The 21,006-nt window shown below is 45.0% G+C and overlaps 1 protein-coding gene across 1 annotated transcript; it reads left to right on the top strand.

The window, feature by feature from the left end:
* The first annotated feature begins 12,295 nt into the window (after positions 1 to 12,295).
* On the top strand, positions 12,296 to 13,216 carry LOC136515626 (uncharacterized). Its single transcript, XM_066509159.1, has 2 exons — positions 12,296 to 12,944; positions 13,167 to 13,216. Exons 1-2 carry the CDS (start codon positions 12,296 to 12,298, stop codon positions 13,214 to 13,216), a joined length of 699 nt encoding a protein of 232 aa, XP_066365256.1.
* Positions 13,217 to 21,006: the final 7,790 nt, after the last annotated feature.

The following is a 21,006-nucleotide window of genomic DNA, read 5'->3' as shown; positions in this document are numbered from 1 at the left end:
TCACCTAGGAGTACCATTGGGTGTGTCCATAATGATTTTTGAACCTATGGTATGCTTGGCGCAAACGATGCACCTATCTTGCACCGACACTAACACCATCTCCATACAGACTGAAACGAGGTTCCACATGACACATGTCACCTAGAAGTTCCATCGGGTGCAGTGCAAAACGAATTCCGAGCCTATGGTACAGTTCAGCGCAAACCGTGCACCTATCTTGTGTCAATATTAGCACTATGTCCAAACATACCGAAACTGAGCTTTCACTTGAGCCTCATGACCTAGGAGTAGCATCGGGTGCATCCAAAATGATTCCTGAGCCTATGGTACATTTGGCGCAAACCGCGCACCTATCTTGCACCGATACTAACACCATCTCTAAATACTCTGAAACGAAGATTCCACATGACCCACGTCACCAAGGAGTTCCATTGGGTGCGTCCAAAATGATTCCGAGCTTATGGTATGTTCGGCGCAAACCATGCTCCTATCTTGCGACAAGATTAGCACCATCTCCAAATGGACTGAAACGAGCTTCCACTTGAGCCTTGTCACTTGGGAGTACCATCAGGTGCGTCCAAAATGATTTCTGAGCCATGGTATGTTTGGCATGAACCATGCACCTATCTTGCACCGACACTAACACCGTCTCCAAACGGATCAAAACAAGATTCGAGATGACCCACAGTCGTCTATGAGTTCCATCGGGTGTGTCCAAAATGATTTCTGAGCCAATTGGTACGTTCGGTGCAAACCGTGCACCTATCTGCGACAAGATTAGCACTATCGCCAAACGGACTGAAACGAGCTTCCACTTGAGCCTCGTCACCTAGGAGTACCATCGGGTGTTACAAAATGATTTCTGAGTCTATGGTACATTTGGCGCAAACCATGCACCTATCATGCACCGACACTAACATCGTCTCCAAATGGACTAAAACAAGATTCCACATGACCCACGTCTCCTTGAAGTTCCATCGGGTGCGTTCGAAACTATTTCTGAGCCTATGGTACGTTCGTCATAATCCGTGCACCTATCTTGCATCAAGATTGGCACAATCTCCAAACAAACCTAAAACGAGCTTCCACTTGAGCCTCGTCAGCTAGGAGTAGCATCGGGTGCATCCAAAATGATTCCTTAGTCTATGGTACAATTGGCGCAAACCATGCACCTATCTTGCACCGACACTAACACCATCTCCAAACGGACTGAAACGATATTCCACTTGACCCATGTCACCTAGGAGTTCCATCGGGTGTGTCTAAAATTATTTTCGAGCCTATGGTACATTCGGCGCAAAACCGTGCGCCTATCTTGAGTCAAGATTAGCCCTATCTCTAAATGGAACGAAACGAGCTTCCACTTGAGCCATGTCACCTAGGAGTACCAATAGGTGCATCTAAAATGATTTCTCTAAGCCTATGGAATGTTTGGCGTAAACCGTGCACCTATCCTGCACCGACACTAACGCCGTCTCCAAACGGACTGAAACAAGATTCCACATGACCCACGTCACCTAGGTGTTCCATCGGGTGTGTCCGAAATGATTTCTGAGCCTATGGTACGTTCGGCACAAACCATGCAACTATGTTGCGTCAAGATTAGCACTATCTTCAAACAGACTGAGAATGAGCTTCCACTTGAGCCTCGTCACCTAGGAGTACCATCGATCCATCTAAAATGATTTATGAGCCTATGGTACATTTGGCACAAACTGCGCACCTATCTTACCATGACTCTAACACTATCACCCAACTGATCGAAACAGGATTAGACAAGACCAACGTCACCTAGGAGTTCCATCAGGTGCATTCAAAATGATTTTGAGCCTATGGTACGTTTGGTACAAACCGTGCACCTGTGTTGCGTCAAGGTTAGCACTATCTCCAAACAGACTAAAATGAGCTTCCACTTGAGCCTCGTCACCTAGTAGTACATCGGGTGCGTGCAAAACAATTTCTGAGCCTATGGTACATTTGGCGCAAACCAATCACCTATCTTGCACCGACACTAACACTGTCTCCAAACGGACTGAAATTGGAGTCCACATGACCCACATCACCTAGAAGTTCCATCGAGTGCGTTCAAAATGATTTCCGAGCCTATGGTACTTTCAGCGCAAACCATGCACCTATCTTGCGTCAAGATTAGCACTATCTCCAAACTTACCAAAACGAGCTTGCAATTGAGCCTCGTCACCTAGGAGTAGCATCGAGTGTGTCCAAAATAATTCCAGAGCCTATGGTACATTTGGCACAAAACCGTGCACCTATCTTGCACCGAAACTAACACCGTCTCCAAACACACCGAAACGAGATTCCACTTGACCCACATCACTAAGGAGTTCTGCTGGGTGCGTCCAAAATGATTCTGAGCCTATGGTATGTTTGGCGTAAACCGTGCTCCTATCTTGCGTCAAGATTAGCACAATCTCCAAACAGACCATAACGAGCTTGCACTTGAGCCTCGTTACCTAGGAGTACGATCGGGTGCGTCCAAAACAGTTTCTGAGCCTAAGGTACGTTTGGCGCAAACCGTGCACCTATCTTGCACCGACACTAACACCATCTCCAACTGGACCAAAACGAGATTGGACATGACCCACGTCAGCTAGGGGTTCCATAGGGTGTATCCAAAATGATTTCTGAGCCTATGGTACGTTCAGGGCAAACCATGCACCTATCTTGAGTCAAGATTAACACTATCTCCAAACAGACCAAAACGAGCATCCACTTGAGCCTCGTCACCTAGGAGTACCTTTAGGTGCGTCCAAAACAATTTATGAGCCATGGTATGTTTGGTGCAAACCATGCACCTATCTTGCACTGACACTAAGGCCGTCTCCAAATGGATCAAAACGAGATTCGAGATCACCCATGTCACCTAGGAGTTCCATCGGGTGCGTCCAAAATGATTTCTGAGCCAATGGTATGTTCGGTGCAAACCGTACACCTATCTGCTTCAAGATTAGCACTATCTCCAAACAGACCGAAATGAGCTTCCAATTGAGCCTCGTCACCTAGGAGTACCATCGGGTGTGTCCAAAATTATTTCTGAGCCTATGGTACGTTTAGGTGCAAACCATGCATCTATCCTGCACTGACACTAACACCTTCTCCAAATGAATCGAAATGAGATACGACATGACCCACATCACCTAGGAATTCCATCATGTGCGTCCAAAATAATTTATGAGCCTATGGTATGTTCAGCGCAAACGGTGCAACTATCTGTGTCAAGATTAGCACTATCTCGAAATGGACCGAAACGAGCTTCCATTTGTGCGTTGTCACCTAGGAGTACCATTGGGTGTTTCCAAAACGATTTCTGAGCCTGTGGTACGTTTGGCGCAAACCATGCACCTAACTTGGACCGACACTAACACCATCTCCAAATGGACTGAAACGACATTCCACATGACCCACGTCACCTAAGAGCTCCATTGGGTGTGTCCAAAATGATTTCTGAGCCTATGGTACTTTCGGCGCAAACCATGCACCCATCTGCGTCAAGATTAGCACTATCTCTAAGTGGACCGAAACTGAGCTTCCACTTGAGCCACGTCACCTAGGAGTACCATCTGGTGCGTCCAAAACAAAATGAGAGCCTATGGTACATTTGGCGCAAACCATGCACCTATCTTGCGTCAAGATTAGCACTATCTCCAAACGGACCGAAACGAGCTTCCACTTGAGCCTCCTCACCTAGGAGTAGGATCGGGTGTGTCCAAAATGATTCCAGAGCCTATGGTACATTTGGCACAAACCAGTGCACCTATCTTGCACCAAACTAACACTGTCTCCAAACACACCGAAACGAGATTCCACTTGACCCACGTCACCAAGGAGTTCAGCTAGGGTGCGTCCAAGATGATTCTGAGCCTATGGTACATTCAGCGCAAACCGTGCTCCTATCTTGTGTCAAGATTAGCACTATCTCCAAACAGGACCAAAATGAGCTTGCACTTGAGCCGCGTTACCTAGGAGTACCATCGGGTGCGTCCAAAACAGTTTCTGAGCCTGAGGTACGTTTGGTGCAAACCGTGCACCTATCTTGCACTGACACTAACACCATCTCAAAACTGGACCGAAACGAGATTGGACATGACCCACAGTCAGCTAGGGGTTCCATAGGGTGTATCCAAAATGATTTCTGAGCCTATGGTACATTTAGCGCAAACCGTGTACCTATCTTGAGTCAAGATTAACACTATCTCCAAACAGGACCAAAATGAGCATCCACTTGAGCCTCATCACCTAGGAGTACCATTAGGTGCGTCCAAAACGATTTCTGAGCCATGGTATGTTTGGTGCAAACCATGCACCTCTCTTGCACCGACACTAACACCATCTCCAGATGAATCAAAATGAGATTCAAGATCACCCACGTCACCTAGGAGTTCCATCGGGTGCGTCCTAAAATGATTTCTGATCCAATGGTACGTTCGGTGCAAACCGTGCACCTATCTGCTTCAAGATTAGTACTATCTCTAAATAGACCGAAATGAGCTTCCTAATTGTGCCTCATCACCTAGGAGTATCATCAGGGTGTGTCCAAAATTATTTCTAAGCCTATGGTATGTTTGGCGCGAACCATGCATCTATCCTACACCGACACTAACACCATCTCCAAATGAATCGAAATGAGATACGACATGACCCATGTCACCTAGGAGTTCCATCGGGTGTGTCCAAAATGATTTATGAGCCTATGGTATGTTCGGCGCAAACGGTGCAACTATCTGCGTCAAGATTAGCACTATCTCCATATGGACCGAAACGAGCTTCCATTTGAGCCTTGTCACCTACGTGTACCATTGGGTGTGTCCGAAAATGATTTCTGAGCCTATGGTACGTTGGGCGCTAAACCATGCACCTAACTTGGACCGACATTAACACCGTCTCCAAATGGACTGAAATGACATTCCACATGACCCACGTCACCTAAGAGCTCTATTGGGTGTGTCCAAAATGATTTCCGAGCCTATGGTACTTTCAGCGCAAACCATGCACCCATCTAGTGTCAAGATTAGCACTATCTCCAAGTGGACCAAAACGAGCTTCCACTTGAGCCACGTCACCTAGGAGTACCATCTGGTGTGTCCAAAACAATTTCAGAGCCTATGGTACATTTGGCAGCAAACCTGTGCACCCATCTTGTATCAAGATTAGCACTATCTCCAAATAGACCGAAACGAGCTTCCACTTGATCCTCGTCACCTTGGAGAACCATCGAGTGCATCCAAAATGATTTATGAGCCTTTGGTACATTTGGCACAAACAATTCACCTATCTTGCACCGACACTAACACCGTCTCCAAACAGACTGAAATGAGATTCCACATGACCCACATCACCTAGGAGTTCCATCGGGTGCGTCCAAAATGATTTTCGAGCCTATGGTACTCTCGGCGCAAACCGTGCAGCTATCTTGTGTCAAGATTCGCACAATCTCTAAACGGACAGAAACAAAGCTTCCACTTGGTCCTCGTCACCTAGGGTACCATCGGGTGCGTCCAAAATGATTTCTGAGCCTATGGTACGTTCGGTGCAAACCGTGCACCTATCTTGTGTCAAGATTAGCACTATATCCAAACGTACTGAGAACGAGCTTCCACCTGAGCCTTGTCACCTAGGAGTAACATCGGATGTGTCCAAAATGATTTATGAGCCTATGGTACATTTGGTGCAAACCGTGCAATAATTTGTCTCGACTCTAACACTGTCTCCAAATGGACTGAAACGAGATTCGACATGACCAACGTCACCTAGGAGTTCCATCAGGTATGTCCAAAATGATTTCTAAGCCTTTGGTATGTTTGTTGCAAACCGTGCATCTATCTTGCGTCAAGGTTAGCACTATCTCCAAATGGACTGAAACAAACTTCAACTTGAGCCTTGTCACCCTAGTAGTACCATCGGGTGCGTACCAAAACGATTGTTGTGCCTATGGTACATTTGGCGCAAACGATGCACCTTTCTTGAACTGAAACTAACACCGTCTCCAAACAGACTGAAGTGAGATTCCACATGACCCATGTCACCTAGGAGTTCCATCGGGTGCATCCAAAATGATTTCCAAGCCTATGGTACATTCGACTTAAACCATGCACCTATCTTGCGTCAAGGTTAGCACAATCTCCAAACGGACTGAGAACGAGCTTCCACTTGAGCCTCATCACCTAGGAGCTCCATTGGGTGCGTTCAAAATGATTTCTGAGCCTATGGTGTGTTCGGCGCAAACTATGCACATATCTTCAGTCAACATTAGCACTATATCTAAAATGACCAAAACAAGCGTTCACTTGTGCCTTGTCACCTAGGAGTACCATTGGGTGTGTCCAAAATACTTTCTGAGCCTATGGTACGTTTGGCGCAAACCAGTGCACCTATCTTTCACCGACAGTAACACCATCTCCAAACGGACCGAAATGAGCTTCCACTTGAGCCTCGTCACCTAGGAGTACCATTGGGTGTGTCCAAAATGATTTATGAGCCTTATGGTATGTTTGGTGCAAACCATGCACCTATCTTGCACCGACACTAACACCAGTCTCCAAATGGACTAAAACGAAATTCCACATGACCTACATCACCTAGGAGCTCCATTGGGTGCATCCAAAATGATTTCTGAGCCTATGGCATGTTCGGCGCAAATAGTGCACCTATCTTGAGTCACCATGAGCACTATCCCCAAACCTACCTGAAATGAGCTTCCACTTGTGCCTCGTCACCTAGGAGTACCATTGGGTGTGTCCACAATGATTTATGAGCCAATGGTATGTTTGGCGCAAACCATGCACCTATCTTGCATCGACACTAACACCGTCTCCAAACAGACTGAAACGAGATTCCACATGCCCCACATCACCTAGAAGTTCCATCAGGTGTGTTCAAAATGATTTCCGAGCCAATGGTACGTTCGGCGCAAAACCGTGCACCCATCTATGTCAAGCTTAGCAGTATCTCCATGCGGACCGAAACGAGCTTCCACATGAGCCTCGCCACCTAGGAGTACAATCTGGTGCATCCAAAACAATTTTAGAGCCTATGGTACATTTGGCGCAAACCTGTGCACCTATCTTGCGTCAAGATTAGCACTATCTCCAAACGGAACGAAACGAGATTCCACGTGAGCCTCGTCACCTAGGAGTACCATCTGGTGCGTCCAAAACAAGTTCTAAGCCTATGGTACATTTGGCGCAAACCATGCACCTATCTTCGTCAAGATTAGCACCATCTCCAAACGGACCGAAACTGAGCTTCCACTTGAGCCTCATCACCTTGGAGTACCATTGGGTGCGTCCAAAATGATTTCTGAGCCTTTGGTACATTTCGCGCAAACCATTTACCTATCTTGCACCGACACTAACACCATCTCCAAATGGACTAAAACGTGATTCCACATGACCCACGTCACCTAGGAGTTCCTATCGAGTGCGTCCAAAAAGTTTTTCGAGCCTATGGTACGTTCGGCGCAAACCGTGCACCTATCTTGCGTCAAGATTAGCACTATATCCAAATGTACTGAGAATGAGCTTCCACCTCAGCCTCGTCACCTAGGAGTAGCATTAGATGCAGTCCAAAATGATTTATGGGCCTATGTTACATTTGGCGCAAATCAGTGCACCTATCTTGCCCTCGATGCTAACACTTTCTCCAAACGGACATAAACGACATTCGACATGACCAACGTCACCTTGGAGTTCCATCGGTTGCGTCCAAAACTGATTTCTGACCCTAAGGTACGTTTGGTGCAAACCGTGCATGTATCTTGCGTCAAGGTTAGCACTATCTACAAACAGACTGAAACGAGCTTCCACTTGAGCCTCATCACTTAGTAGTACCATCGGGTGCATCCAGAATGATTTCTGTGCCTATGGTACATTTGGCGCAAACATTGCACCTATCTTGCACTGAAACTAACACCATCTCCAAATGGACTGAAACAAGATTCCACATGACCCACGTCACCTAGGAGTTCATCGGGTGCGTCCAAAATGATTTCCGAGCCTATGGTACAGTCGACGCAAACCATGCACCTATCTTGCATTAAGATTAGCACTATCTCTAAATGGACTGAGAACGAGCTTCTACTTAAGCCTCCGTCACCTAGGAGTACCATTGGATGCGTCCAAAATGATTTTTGAGCCTATGGTACGTTCGGCGCAAACCGTGCACCTATCTTATGTAAAGATTAACACTATCTCTAAATGGACCTAAACAAGCTTGCACTTGATCCTCATCTCCTAGGATTACCATCTGGTGCGTCCAAAATGGTTTCTGAGCCTATGGTACGTTTGACGCAAACCGTGCACCTATCTTGCACCTACACTAACACCGTCTCCAAACAGACCGAAACGAGATTCGACATGACCCACGTCACCTAGGAGTTCCATCGGTGCATCCAAAATGATTTCTGAGCATAGGGTACGTTCCACGCATACCGTGCACCTATCTTGAGTCAAGATTAGCACTATATCCAAACATTCTGAGAACGAGCTTCCACCTGAGCCTCGTCACCTAGGAGTACCATCGGATGCGTCCAAAATGATTTATGATCCTATGGAACATTTGGTGCAAACCGTGCACCTATCTTGCCCCGACGCTAACACTGTCTCCAAACGGACCGAAACGAGATTCGACATGACCAACGTCAGCTAGGAGTTCCATCAGGTGCGTCCAAAACGATTTCTGACCCTTTGGTACGTTTGGTGCAAACCGTGCACCTATCTTGCGTCAAGGTTAGGACTATGTCCAAACGGACTGAAGCGAACTTTAACTTGAGCCTCGTCACCTATTAGTACCAACGGGTGCGTCCAAAACGATTTATGAGCCTATGGTACATTCGGCGCAAACCGTGTGCCTATCTTGAGTCATGATTAGCCCTATCTCCAAATAGAACGAAATGAGCTTCAACTTGAGACTTGTCAGCTAGGAGTACCAACAGGTGTGTCCAAAATGATTTCTCTGAGGCTATGGTATCTTTCGCGCAAACCATGCTCCTATCTTGCACCGACACTTAACACCGTCTCCAAATGGATCAAAAAAAGATTCAAGATGACCCACGTCACCTAGGAGTAGCATCGGGTGCATCCAAAACGATTCCTAAGCCTATGATACATTTAGCACAAAACGTGCACCAATCTTGCACCGAAACTAACACCGTCTCCAAACACACTGAAACGAGATTCCACGTGTGATGAGGACATCACACCAACGATACATCCACGCCAACACGAGTACCAATTTCTGGTCCTATTACTCGTGCCCGTGCTCGTCACATTAATCATCATGTAAGTTCACTCTTGAGTTCCTTTCCATCATATTTAGACCATGGAGACGCGTGCACTCTTGTTTTGGTTAGGAACCAGGGAGAGGACCAAAAGGGACAAGGATTCGCGGAGGCTGAATTCGGACTCCAGGACAGCTCCAACTTGTGATGGTCACCACGGTCGCATACGGACTCAGATTGGGACGTTCAAGTACTTCATGGAATCCTTATGAAGTCTATTTTCATATGGATCTGGAATCAAGTCCATATCTATTTTGAGGCGGCCGCAATGACTGAATTATGACTGAGAGCTTGTCTGTCCAAAGGTGCTGCGTCACCTTAGTTTGGTCCAATGGGCCGTGTATCAAGTTGGGTGCATTAGGAACGCGTCTTATGGTTGGAGAACGACCCCAACACCCCCCAGGTTGTCCTTCCACCATCATATACTCCTTAGCCACCACCAAGAATAGTCGGGTTTTGTTTAGATCAAGTTTAGTTCTCGCTACTTGCTTGTAAGCGCGCGTGCTGGATCAGCCGCCCGTCTTCTTGTCTTCGGAACCCCACCTTAATTGAGATTAAGTTTGAAACTTTCATCTACATCTAGTAATTCAGTACTTGCTATACTTGTTCTTGCTAGTTCTTCTATTACATGCAGGACAAGTGCCCTAGTGGCCGGGTGACGTGCTCCACAAGATCGCGGCAGCCATTGGAGGTGGTGTATCGGTTGCTAAGGCGCAGCTTGGAAGGCTGTAGTCGGGCCGTGAACGTCGACTCCACCCAATAATCGAGTTATCCCACACCTCTCATCGAAAGATCAGGAACAAACCCTAGCGGGATCATATCAGTTGGTAATCAGAGCAAGGTTTATCGGTGAGAGTCTTCCAATCCTTTTGTTGTTCTAATTTTTCCTATAGTCTAGAAAAGCAAAAAAATATAGTAGATTAGTTTTACCCATGATCCTATAAACCCTTTGAGCCTTTGCTAGCACTGCTTAGTTAGGGCTTGTTGTGTTGTCGGCTACATCGGTTGTGTTGAGTTGCTGGTCTTCGTTTTTGTCCTTTAGAGTTTCGAGTTCTTGTCACGTTCTAGTCACAGCCGTGTGCTAACATATAAACCTTCTGTTGGCTGAATCCGAATACATCCTTGTGTTCAAGACCGAGTAGGAATATGAGTTTGAGACCGAATCCCACGTGGTGTTGAGTTCGAGTTGGAATTGGTTTCTAGTCTGAATTGACAGCGGCCTGGTTGCTATTGTGAGACCGAATCTGGGTATATCTTTGTGCAGCAGTAGTCCTACTTATACTCAAACTCTCCACGACCTGCATATATGTTTTGGTTCGGTTTTTTTACTCTAGAGAGAGAGAGAGAGAGAGAGAGAGAGAGAGAAAAGTTTGTGTGGTGTGTGACTCCTGTGGAGTCTTTTTGTTTATATAATCAGTTTTGAGGATCCCTAGAAAAAAAAAGAAAAAAAAATAGAAAAAAGGGGGGGCTGTTTGTTGTGCTTCTCCATTGTTTCCGGTGGTGTGTTGTGACCTCCTTTGTGCCCAGGCTCGCGTCTCTAGCACGGTCTAGGCTAGGACCAGCACAGTACCACCGTTGAACGATTATTCAGCTTGCTTCTATGACTAACGTGGTGCTAGTACTTCCTTGCTTCAGCCCACCTATAGCTCCATATATTTCGACTACAGCTTGATAGGTGTTGTTATTGCAGCACCGATACACTTCATTCCACGGTTGCAGACTTGTTGGTTGTCGTTCCCTCCTGTTGAGCAAGGTAAGAATTGGTAAGAGCTTTTGTAACAGGTTGAGAGTGAGCGCCTTGCAGTAGCTACATCCTAATAGCTGTAGGGCTTTTTATTTCTTCACCTGTTTTCTTGTTGCCCTTGTCTTTTAAACCATGTCAGGATCAGAGGATGTTAACAAGAGGCCACAATCTCCTCGCACCAAGGGCATCATTCAACATTTTACAAGGCAAGTGCAGCTGCATACAGAAGGACTTGATCAAGATTTATAGGTGACCAATGACAAGATTGGGCAACTGGAGGCCACCCAACTTGCCTCCACCACCAAGCTTACAGGATTAGAGGCATCTGTTGCCCGTATGGACAGAAGCCTTACTGCTCTTCTGAAGCGTTTTGATGACTTCCACACGAAAGACAGAGAGCAGCATAATGAAGACAACAAGGACGAAGAGCGATTCGAAGATAATTATGATGATGATTATACTGCTGATACTGAACATGATGCTCATGACACTCGTGACCGACGTCGCCTATGCCATAATCGTAGAGGTATGGGTGGTCACCGCCGACGTGAGGTACCCAATAATAATGATGCTTTTAGTAAGATAAAATTTAAGATACCTCCTTTTGATGGTAAATATGATCCTGATGCATACATTACTTGGGAATTTGCCATTGATCAAAAGTTTGCATGTCATGAATTTCCTGAGAATACACGTGTTTGGGCTGCAATTAGTGAGTTTACTTATTTTGCTACTGTTTGGTGGATAGAACATGGCAAGAAAAATCCTAATAACATACCACGAACTTGGAATGCTTTGAAATGAATCATGAGGGCCAGATTTGTTCCTTCTTACTATGCACGTGATTTGTTAAATAAATTGCAACAACTGAGACAGGGTCGGTCATGAGGGCCAGAATATTATCAAGAATTGCAAATGGGTATGTTGCGTTATAATTTAGATGAGGATGAGGAACCTGCTATGGCAAGATTTATGGGTGGGTTAAATCATGAAATCCGGGACATCCTTGATTATAAAGAATACACTACGTAACCCATTTGTTTCATCTTGCTTGTAAAGCTGAAAGGGAAGTGCAGGGGCGATGTGCTAGTGCCAAGAATAATATTTCTGCAGGGAAAGCTAATTCATGGCAGCCCCGCACGACTACTACTCCAACCACACGTGCTCCTATGCCAACATCCAGCGACAAACCTCGTGCTACTTCCGCAAATTCAGTGGCGAAGACGACCCAGGAGCCTGCTGCGAGTGCTTCATCCATGGCATCTACAGGTAGAACAAGAGACGTTCAGTGTCACCGGTGCAAGGGATATGGACATGTGGTGCGTGACTGTCCAAGAAAGCGTGTTATGGTCATCAAAGATGATGGTGAGTATTCCTCTGCTAGTGATTTTGATGAAGATACACTTGCTTTGCTTGCTGCTGACCATGTAGGAAGTGAGGAACAACCAGAAGAGCAGATTGGAGCAGAGGATGCAGATCATTATGAGAGCCTCATTGTGCAGCGTGTGCTTAGCACACAAATGGAGAAGGCGGAGCAAAATCAGCGGCATACACTGTTCCAAACAAAGTGTGTCATTAAAGAGCGTTCGTGCCGTTTGATAATTGATGGAGGTAGCTGCAACAACTTAGCTAGCAGCGATATGGTAGAGAAGGTTGCACTTACAACTAAACCGCACCCACATCCATATCACATTCGATGGCTCAACAATAGTGGTAAGGTTAAGGTAACGAGATTGGTACGAATTCATTTTGCTATTGGATCATATCATGATGTTGTTGAGTGTGATGTTGTGCCTATGGAAGCTTGTCATATTCTGCTAGGTAGACCATGGCAATTTGATACAGATTGTATGCATCATGGTAGATCAAATATGTATTCTCTCATACACCATGATAAGAAAATTGTTTTGCTTCCTATGTCTCCTGAAGCTATTGTGCGTGATGATGTTGCTAAAGCTAAGAAAACTAAATCTGAGATTGATAAAAATGTCAAATCTGTTAGTAGTAACAAAGATGAGATAAGATTGAAAGGACATTGCTTGCTTGCTACTAAATTTGATATTAATGAATTGGTTGCTTCTACTTCTGTTGCCTATGCTTTGGTATGCAAGGGTGCTTTGATTTTAGTTCATGATATGCAGCATTCTTTGCCCGCTGCTGTTGCTAACATTTTGTAGGAGTTTTCATATGTTTTTCCAAGTGAGATACCAGCGGGGCTGCCACCAATACGAGCGATTGAGCACCAAATTGATCTTATTCCCGGTGCATCTTTGCCAAACCGTGCGCCATACAGGACTAATCCGGAAGAAACGAAGAAAATTCAACGACAAGTGCAAGAACTACTCGACAAAGGTTATGTGCATGAGTCCCTTAGTCCTTGTGCTGTTCCTGTCATTTTAGTGCCTAAGAAAGATGGAACATGGCGTATGTGTGTTGATTGTAGAGCTATTAATAATATCATCCTTCGATATCGACACCCTATTCCACAATTAGATGATATGCTTGATGAACTGAGTGGTGCTAATGTGTTTTCCAAAGTTGATTTGCGAAGTGGGTACCACCAGATTTGTATGAAATTAGGAGATGAATGGAAAACTGCTTTCAAAACTAAATTTGGTTTATATGAGTGGTTAGTCATGCCTTTTGGGTTAACTAATGCACCTAGTACCTTCATGAGGTTAATGAACGAGGTTCTACGTGCTTTCATTGGAAAATTTGTTGTAGTCTACTTTGATGATATATCGATTTACAACAAATCTATGGATGAACATCTTGATCACTTACGTGCTGTTTTTAATGCTTTACGAGATGCACATTTATTTGGTAACCTTGAGAAGTGCACCTTTTGCACCGATCGAGTGTCTTTTCTTGGCTATGTTGTGACTCCACAGGGAATTGAGGTTGATAAAGCCAAGGTAGAAGCTATACAGGGAAGGCCTGTACCAAAGACTATCACACAAGTGTGGAGTTTCCTAGGACTTGCTGGTTTCTATCGCTGATTTGTGAAGGACTTTAGTACCATTGCTGCACCTTTGAATGAGCTTACAAAGAAGGGAGTGCCTTTTAGTTGGGGCAAAGTACAAGAGAACTCCTTCAATATGCTAAAAGATAAGTTGACACATGCACCTCTCCTCCAACTTCCTGATTTTAATAAGACTTTTGAGCTTGAATGTGATGCTAGCGGAATTGGACTGGGTGGTGTTTTGTTACAAGAAGGCAAACCTATTGCGTATTTTAGTGAAAAATTGAGCGGGCTGGTTCTAAATTATAATACATATGATAAGGAATTGTATGCTCTTGTTCGCACATTAGAAACATGGCAGCATTACTTGTGGCCCAAAGAGTTTGTTATTCATTCTGATCATGAGTCTTTGAAGCATATTCGTAGTCAAGGGAAATTGAACCGTAGACATGCTAAGTGGGTTGAATTTATTGAATCTTTTCCTTATGTTATTAAGCACAAGAAAGGGAAAGAGAATATTATTGCTGATGCTTTGTCAAGGAGATATACCTTGCTGAATCAACTTGATTACAAAATCTTTGGATTAGAAACAATTAAGGACCAATACGTTAATGATGCTGATTTTAAAGATGTGTTGCTGCATTGTAAAGATGGGAAAGGTTGGAACAAATTCATCTTTAGTGATGGGTTTGTGTTTAGAGCTAACAAGCTATGCATTCCAGCTAGCTCCGTTCGTTTGTTGTTGCTGCAGGAAGCGCATGGAGGTGGCTTGATGGGGCATTTTGGAGCTAAGAAAACGGAGGACATACTTGCTGGTCATTTCTTTTGGCCAAAGATGAGAAGAGATGTGGAGAGGTTTGTTGCTCGTTGCACGACATGTCAAAAGGCTAAGTCACGGTTAAATCCACACGGTTTGTATTTGCCTCTACCTGTTCCTAGTGCCCCTTGGGAAGATATTTCTATGGATTTTGTGTTGGGTTTGCCAAGGACTAGGAAGGGACGTGATAGTGTGTTTATGAAGTCTATTTTCATATGGATCTGGAATCAAGTCCATATCTATTTTGAGGCGGCCACAATGACTGAATTATGACTAAGAGCTTGTCTGTCCAAAGGTGCTGCGTCACCTTAGTTTGGTCCAATGGGCCGTGTATCAAGTTAGGTCCATTAGGGATGCGTCCTAGGGTTGGAGAACGACCCCAACACCCCCCTGGTCATCCTTCCACCTTCATATACTCCTTAGCCACCATGAAGAATAGTTGGGTTTTGTTTAGATCAAGTTTAGCTCTCGCTACTTGCTTATAAGCGCGTGTGCTGGATCAGCCGCCCGTCTTCTTGTCTTCGGAACCCCATCTTAATTGAGATTGAGTTTGAAACTTTCATCTACATCTAGTAATTCAGTACTTGCTATACTTGTTCTTGCTAGTTCTTCGATTGCTTGCAGGACGAGTGCCCTAGTGGCCGAGTGACGCGCTCCACAAGATCGCGGCAGCCATTGGAGGTGGTGTATCGGTTGCTAAGGCGCAGCTTGGAAGGCTATAGTCGGGCCATGAACGTCGTCTCCACCCATCAATCGAGTTATCCCACACCTCTCATCGAAAGATCGGAAACAAACCCTAGCGGGATCTCATCAAAGTTCATCTCTTAGAATAGCCTCAGGGGACATGGGGTGCAACACAATCTTCTTGTCATTATGCACAAAAGAGTATTGATTTGTTTTACCAAAGTGCAAGGAATCTTTATCAAATTGCCATGGTCTACCTAACAACATAGAGCATGCTTGCATAGGCACAACATCGCAGTCAATGGAATCATGATAAGAACCAATGGCAAACTCTACCCTTACCAATCGTGTTACCTTCACCTTGCCACTGCTGTTAAGCCACTGAATGTAGCAAGGCTGCGGGTGTGGTTTTGTGCTCAACGAAAGCTTCTCCACCATTTCAGCACTTGCCAAGTTGTTGCAGCTTCCTCCATCTATGATCACACGGCAAGAGCGTTCCTTGATCACACACTTGGTTTGAAACAAGGTGTGGCGCTAATTTTGTTCAGCCCTCTCCATTTGCGCACTTAGCACCTGTTGCACCATGAGGCTCTCATAGTGCTCAGCAGCCTCACCCCAATGTGCTCTTCGTCTTGTTGGACATCATCTCCTTCCGCTACATTGTTAGCAGCATGCAAAGCATATGTTTCTTCATCAAAATCACTAGCAGAGGAGTACCCACCATCAGCTCGCACAACCATCACACGAGTGCTTGGGCAGTCCTTGCGTACGTGGCCATATCCTTTGCAGCGTAGGCACTGAATATCCCTTGTTCTCCCCATGGATACCACCGAGGATGAACTCTTGGCAAATGTAGCCGTTGCTCCCCTAGTTGGTTCACTTGGGCATGGTACAGAATTTGTTGTAGATGAGCGTGGCTTGATGGTCGAGGAAGATTGTGGGGGTGCACGTGTTGATGGTGCAGCAACATTGGAGGGTGTCCATGGGCTAGCATGACCTGAAGGAATGTTAGCCCTCATGCTAGCTCGTCATCCCTGCACTTCTCGTTCAGCTTTACAAGCAAGGTGAAATAAACGATTGACAGAATTATATTCCTTGTAAGCTAGAATGTCCTGAATCTCCCGCTTCAGCCCACCCATAAATCTAGCTATGGCACCATCCTCATTTTCCTCTAGCCTGCAATGAAGCATACCCATTTGTAGCTCTTGATAGTACTCTTCTATAGATTTGGATCCTTGCCTCAATTGTTGCAACTTATGTAAAAGATCACGGGCATAATAAGAAGGATCAAATCTGGCCCACATGACCCGTTTCAAATCTGGCCCACATGACCCGTAGACATGCTAAGTGGGTTGAATTTATTGAATCTTTTCCTTATACTTGCTGGTCATTTCTTTTGGCCAAAGATGAGAAGAGATGTGGAGAGGTTTGTTGCTCGTTGCACGACATGTCAAAAGGCTAAGTCACGGTTAAATCCACACGGTTTGTATTTGCCTCTACTGATATGAACCCGCTAGGGTTTATGGATGATCTTTCGATGAGAGGCATGAGACAACTCGATTTGGTGGATGGAGATGACGTTCACGGCCCGACTATAGCCTTCCAAGACTGCGCCTTAGCAACCGATACACCACCTCCAAAGGCCGTCACGATCTTGTGGAGTGCAACAACCAGCCACTAGGGCTCCCGTCCTGCAAGCAATCGAAGAACTAGCAAGAACAACGAAACAAGCACTGAATTTGCAAGATGAAATTGAAAACCTCAAACTGAATCTTATTATGAGTGGGGTTCCGAAGACAAGGAGACGGGCGGCTGGATCAGCACGCGCGCCTACAAGCAAGTAGCAAAGGCTAAACTTGATCTAAACAAAACCCAAGTGTTCCTGGTGGCGGCTAAGGGGTATATGACGTGTGGAGGACGACCACAAGAGAGTTTGGGTCATGCTCCAACCCTAGGACGCGTCCCTACTGGACTCTAAACGATACAAGCCCATTGGGCTAACTTAAGGTGGCGCAGCACCCTGGACAGAATAGACCTCTCGGTGATTTTTGGACTGTTGACGCCGCTTCTGAGCAGGTATGAGTATGAGGTCAGATCCGTATGAAAGTAGACTTTATTAGCTTTCCAACAAGTCCAGAATCACCCCAATCCGACTCCGTATGTAACCGTGGCGACCGTCGCAAGTTGGAGGTGTGCTGCAGTCCGAATCCAGCCTACGCGAGTCCTTTTCCCTTTCGGTCTTCTCCTTGATTCCTAATCAAAACAAGAGTGCACGTGTCTCCAAGATCTAAACAGGATGGACAAGAGCTCAAGAAGGAACTCACTTGATGATTAACTTTTTGAGCACGAGCACGAGTAATAGGACCAGCAGGTGTCGGCGTGGACGGCGTGGATGTATGATCGGTGTTGATGTCCTCATCATCCTCCCTTTCTTGAATTTGAGTCGTCCTCGACTCAAGCTTATCTTCCTCACCCAAATAAGGCTTCAAATCGTGTGGATTCAACCGGGACTTAGCCTTTTGACATGTTGTGCAGCGAGCAACAAATCTCTCCACATCTCGTCGCATCTTTGGCCAAAAGAAATGACCAGCAAGAATGTCCTCCGTCTTCTTCGCTCCAAAATGCCCCATCAAGCCACCTCCATGCGCTTCCTGCAGCAGCAACAAGCGAACGGAGCTAGCTGAAATGCATAGCTTGTTAGCTCTAAACACAAACCCATCATTGACGATGAATTTGTTCCACGTTTTCCCATCTTTACAATGCAGCAGCACTTCTTTAAAATCAGCATCATGAGCATATCGATCTTTAATTGTTTCTAACCCAAAGATCTTGTAATCAAGTTGATTCAGCAAAGTATATCTCCTAGACAATGCATCTGCAATGATATTATCCTTCCCTTTCTTGTGTTTGATAACATAAGGAAAAGATTCAATATATTCAACCCATTTTGCATGTCTACGATTCAGTTTTCCTTGACTACGAATATGCTTCAAAGATTCATGATCAGAATGTATAACAAATTCTTTGGGCCACAAATAATGCTGTCATGTTTCTAATGTCCGCACTAGAGCATATAATTCCTTATCATATGTAGAATAATTAAGAATAGGCCCGCTCAATTTCTCACTAAAGTATGCAACAGGTTTGCCTTCTTGTAACAAAACACCACCCAATCCAATTCCACTCGCATCACATTCAAGGTCGAAAGTCTTATTAAAATCAGGGAGTTGGAGTAGAGGTGCATGTGTTAACTTATCTTTCAGCACATGGAAGGCGTGCTCTTGTGCTTTGCCCCAAGAAAAGGGCACTCCCTTCTTTGTAAGCTCATTCAATGCTGCAGCAATGGTGCTGAAGTCCTTCACAAAACGGCGATAGAAACCAGCAAGTCCTAGGAAACTCCACACTTGCGTGACCGTTGTGGGTATAGGCCATCCTTGTATAGCTTCCACCTTGGCTTTATCAACCTCAATTCCCTGTGGAGTGACAACATAGCCAAGAAACGATACTCGATCGGTGCAGAAAGTGCACTTCTCAAGGTTACCAAACAAACGTGCATCACGTAGAGCATTGAAAACAGCACGTAAGTGATCAAGGTGTTCATCTATGGATTTGCTATAAATCAGTATATCATCAAAGTAGACGATAACAAATTTCCCAATGAAAGCACGCAAAACCTCGTTCATTAATCTCATGAAAGTACTAGGTGCATTAGTTAACCCAAAAGGCATGACTAACCACTCATATAGACTGAACTTAGTTTTGAAAGCAGTTTTCCATTCATCTCCCAATTTCATACAAATCTGGTGGTACCCACTACGCAAATCAACCTTTGAAAACACAACAGCACCACTCAATTCATCAAGCATATCATCTAATCGTGGAATAGGGTGTCGATATCGAATAGTGATATTATTAATAGCCCTACAATCAACACACATGCGCCATGTTCCATCTTTCTTAGGCACTAAAATCACAGGAACAGCACAAGGACTAAGAGACTCACGCACATAACCTTTGTCTAGTAGTTCTTGCACTTGTCGCTGAATTTCCTTCGTTTCTTCCGGATTGGTCCTGTATGGCGCACGGTTTGGCAAAGATGCTCCAGGGATAAGATCAATTTGGTGCTCAATCCCGCGTATTGGTGGCAGCCCCGCTGGTATCTCAATGGGGAACACATCAGAATACTCCTGCAAAATGTTAGCAACAGCAGGGGGCAAAGAACGTTGCATATCCTCAAATGAAATCAAAGCATCCTTGCATACCAAAGCATAAGCAACAGAGGTGGATGCATTGAACTCATTAATATCAGATTTTGTAGCAAGCATACAACGTCCTTTCAATTTTATCTCATCTTTGTCATCAACAACAGATTTGTCATTTTTATTGCTCTCGCTCTTTGCTTTTGCAGCCTTAGTAACATCAGATTGCATAATAGCTTCAGGACACATAGGATGCAACACAATTTTTCGATCATGGTATAGAAACGAATATTGATTTGATCTACCATGATGCATCGAATCTCTATCAAATTGCCATGGTCTACCTAGCAGAATATTACAAGCTTGCATAGGCACAACATCACATTCAACAATATCTTTGTATGATCCGATGGCAAAATCGATTCGCATAAGTCTCGTTACCTTTGCCTTACCACTGTTGTTTAGCCATTGGATGTAGTAGGGATGGGGGTGTGGTTTGGTGGTTAGGGCGAGCTTCTGTACCAGGTCGCTACTTGCCAAGTTGTTGCAGCTACCTCCATCAATGATCATGCGGCACGAACGCTCCTTGATGACACACTTTGTTTGGAATAAAGTGTGTCGCTGATTTTGCTCTGCCTTCTCCATTTGTGCACTAAGCACTCGCTGTACAATCAAGCTCTCATAGTGCTCCGCGTCACCTGCATTAATGTGTTCTTCTATGTGTTCCTCACTACCTGCATAGTCAGCCGCAAGCAATGCAAGTGTATCTTCATCAAAATCACTAGCAGATGAACACTCACCATCATCTTTGACAATCATAACACGCTTGTTTGGGCAGTCACGCATCATATGGCCATATCCCTTGCACCGATGACATTGTATGTTGCTTGTTCTACCTGTCGATGCCACGGATGAAGTACTCGCAGCCGGCTTTTGAGCTGTCTTCGCTACTGAATTGGTGGGGGCAGCTCGAGTCTTGTCACTAGATGATGGCGTAGGAGTACGTGTAGACGGAGTTGTAGACGTGCGCTGCTGCCATGAACTAGCTTTCCCTGCAGAAACATTAGTCCTTGCGCTAGCACGTCGTCCCTGCACTTCCCGTTCAGCTTTACAAGCAAGATGAAACAGTTTGGTTACGTTATTGTATTCTTTGTAAGCGAGGATATCCTGAATTTCCTGATTTAACCCACCTAAAAATCTAGCCATAGCAGGTTCCTCATCCTCCTCTAATTTACAACGCAACATACCCGTTTTTAATTCCTGATAGTATTCTTCTACACTTTTAGAACCTTGTCTCAATTGCTG

This window comes from Miscanthus floridulus, chromosome 17, assembly GCF_019320115.1.
Source record: "Miscanthus floridulus cultivar M001 chromosome 17, ASM1932011v1, whole genome shotgun sequence".
Taxonomy (NCBI): Eukaryota; Viridiplantae; Streptophyta; class Magnoliopsida; order Poales; family Poaceae; genus Miscanthus; species Miscanthus floridulus.
Note: the sequence above shows the minus strand (reverse complement) of the source record. Positions and strands in the feature narration are given on the sequence as shown.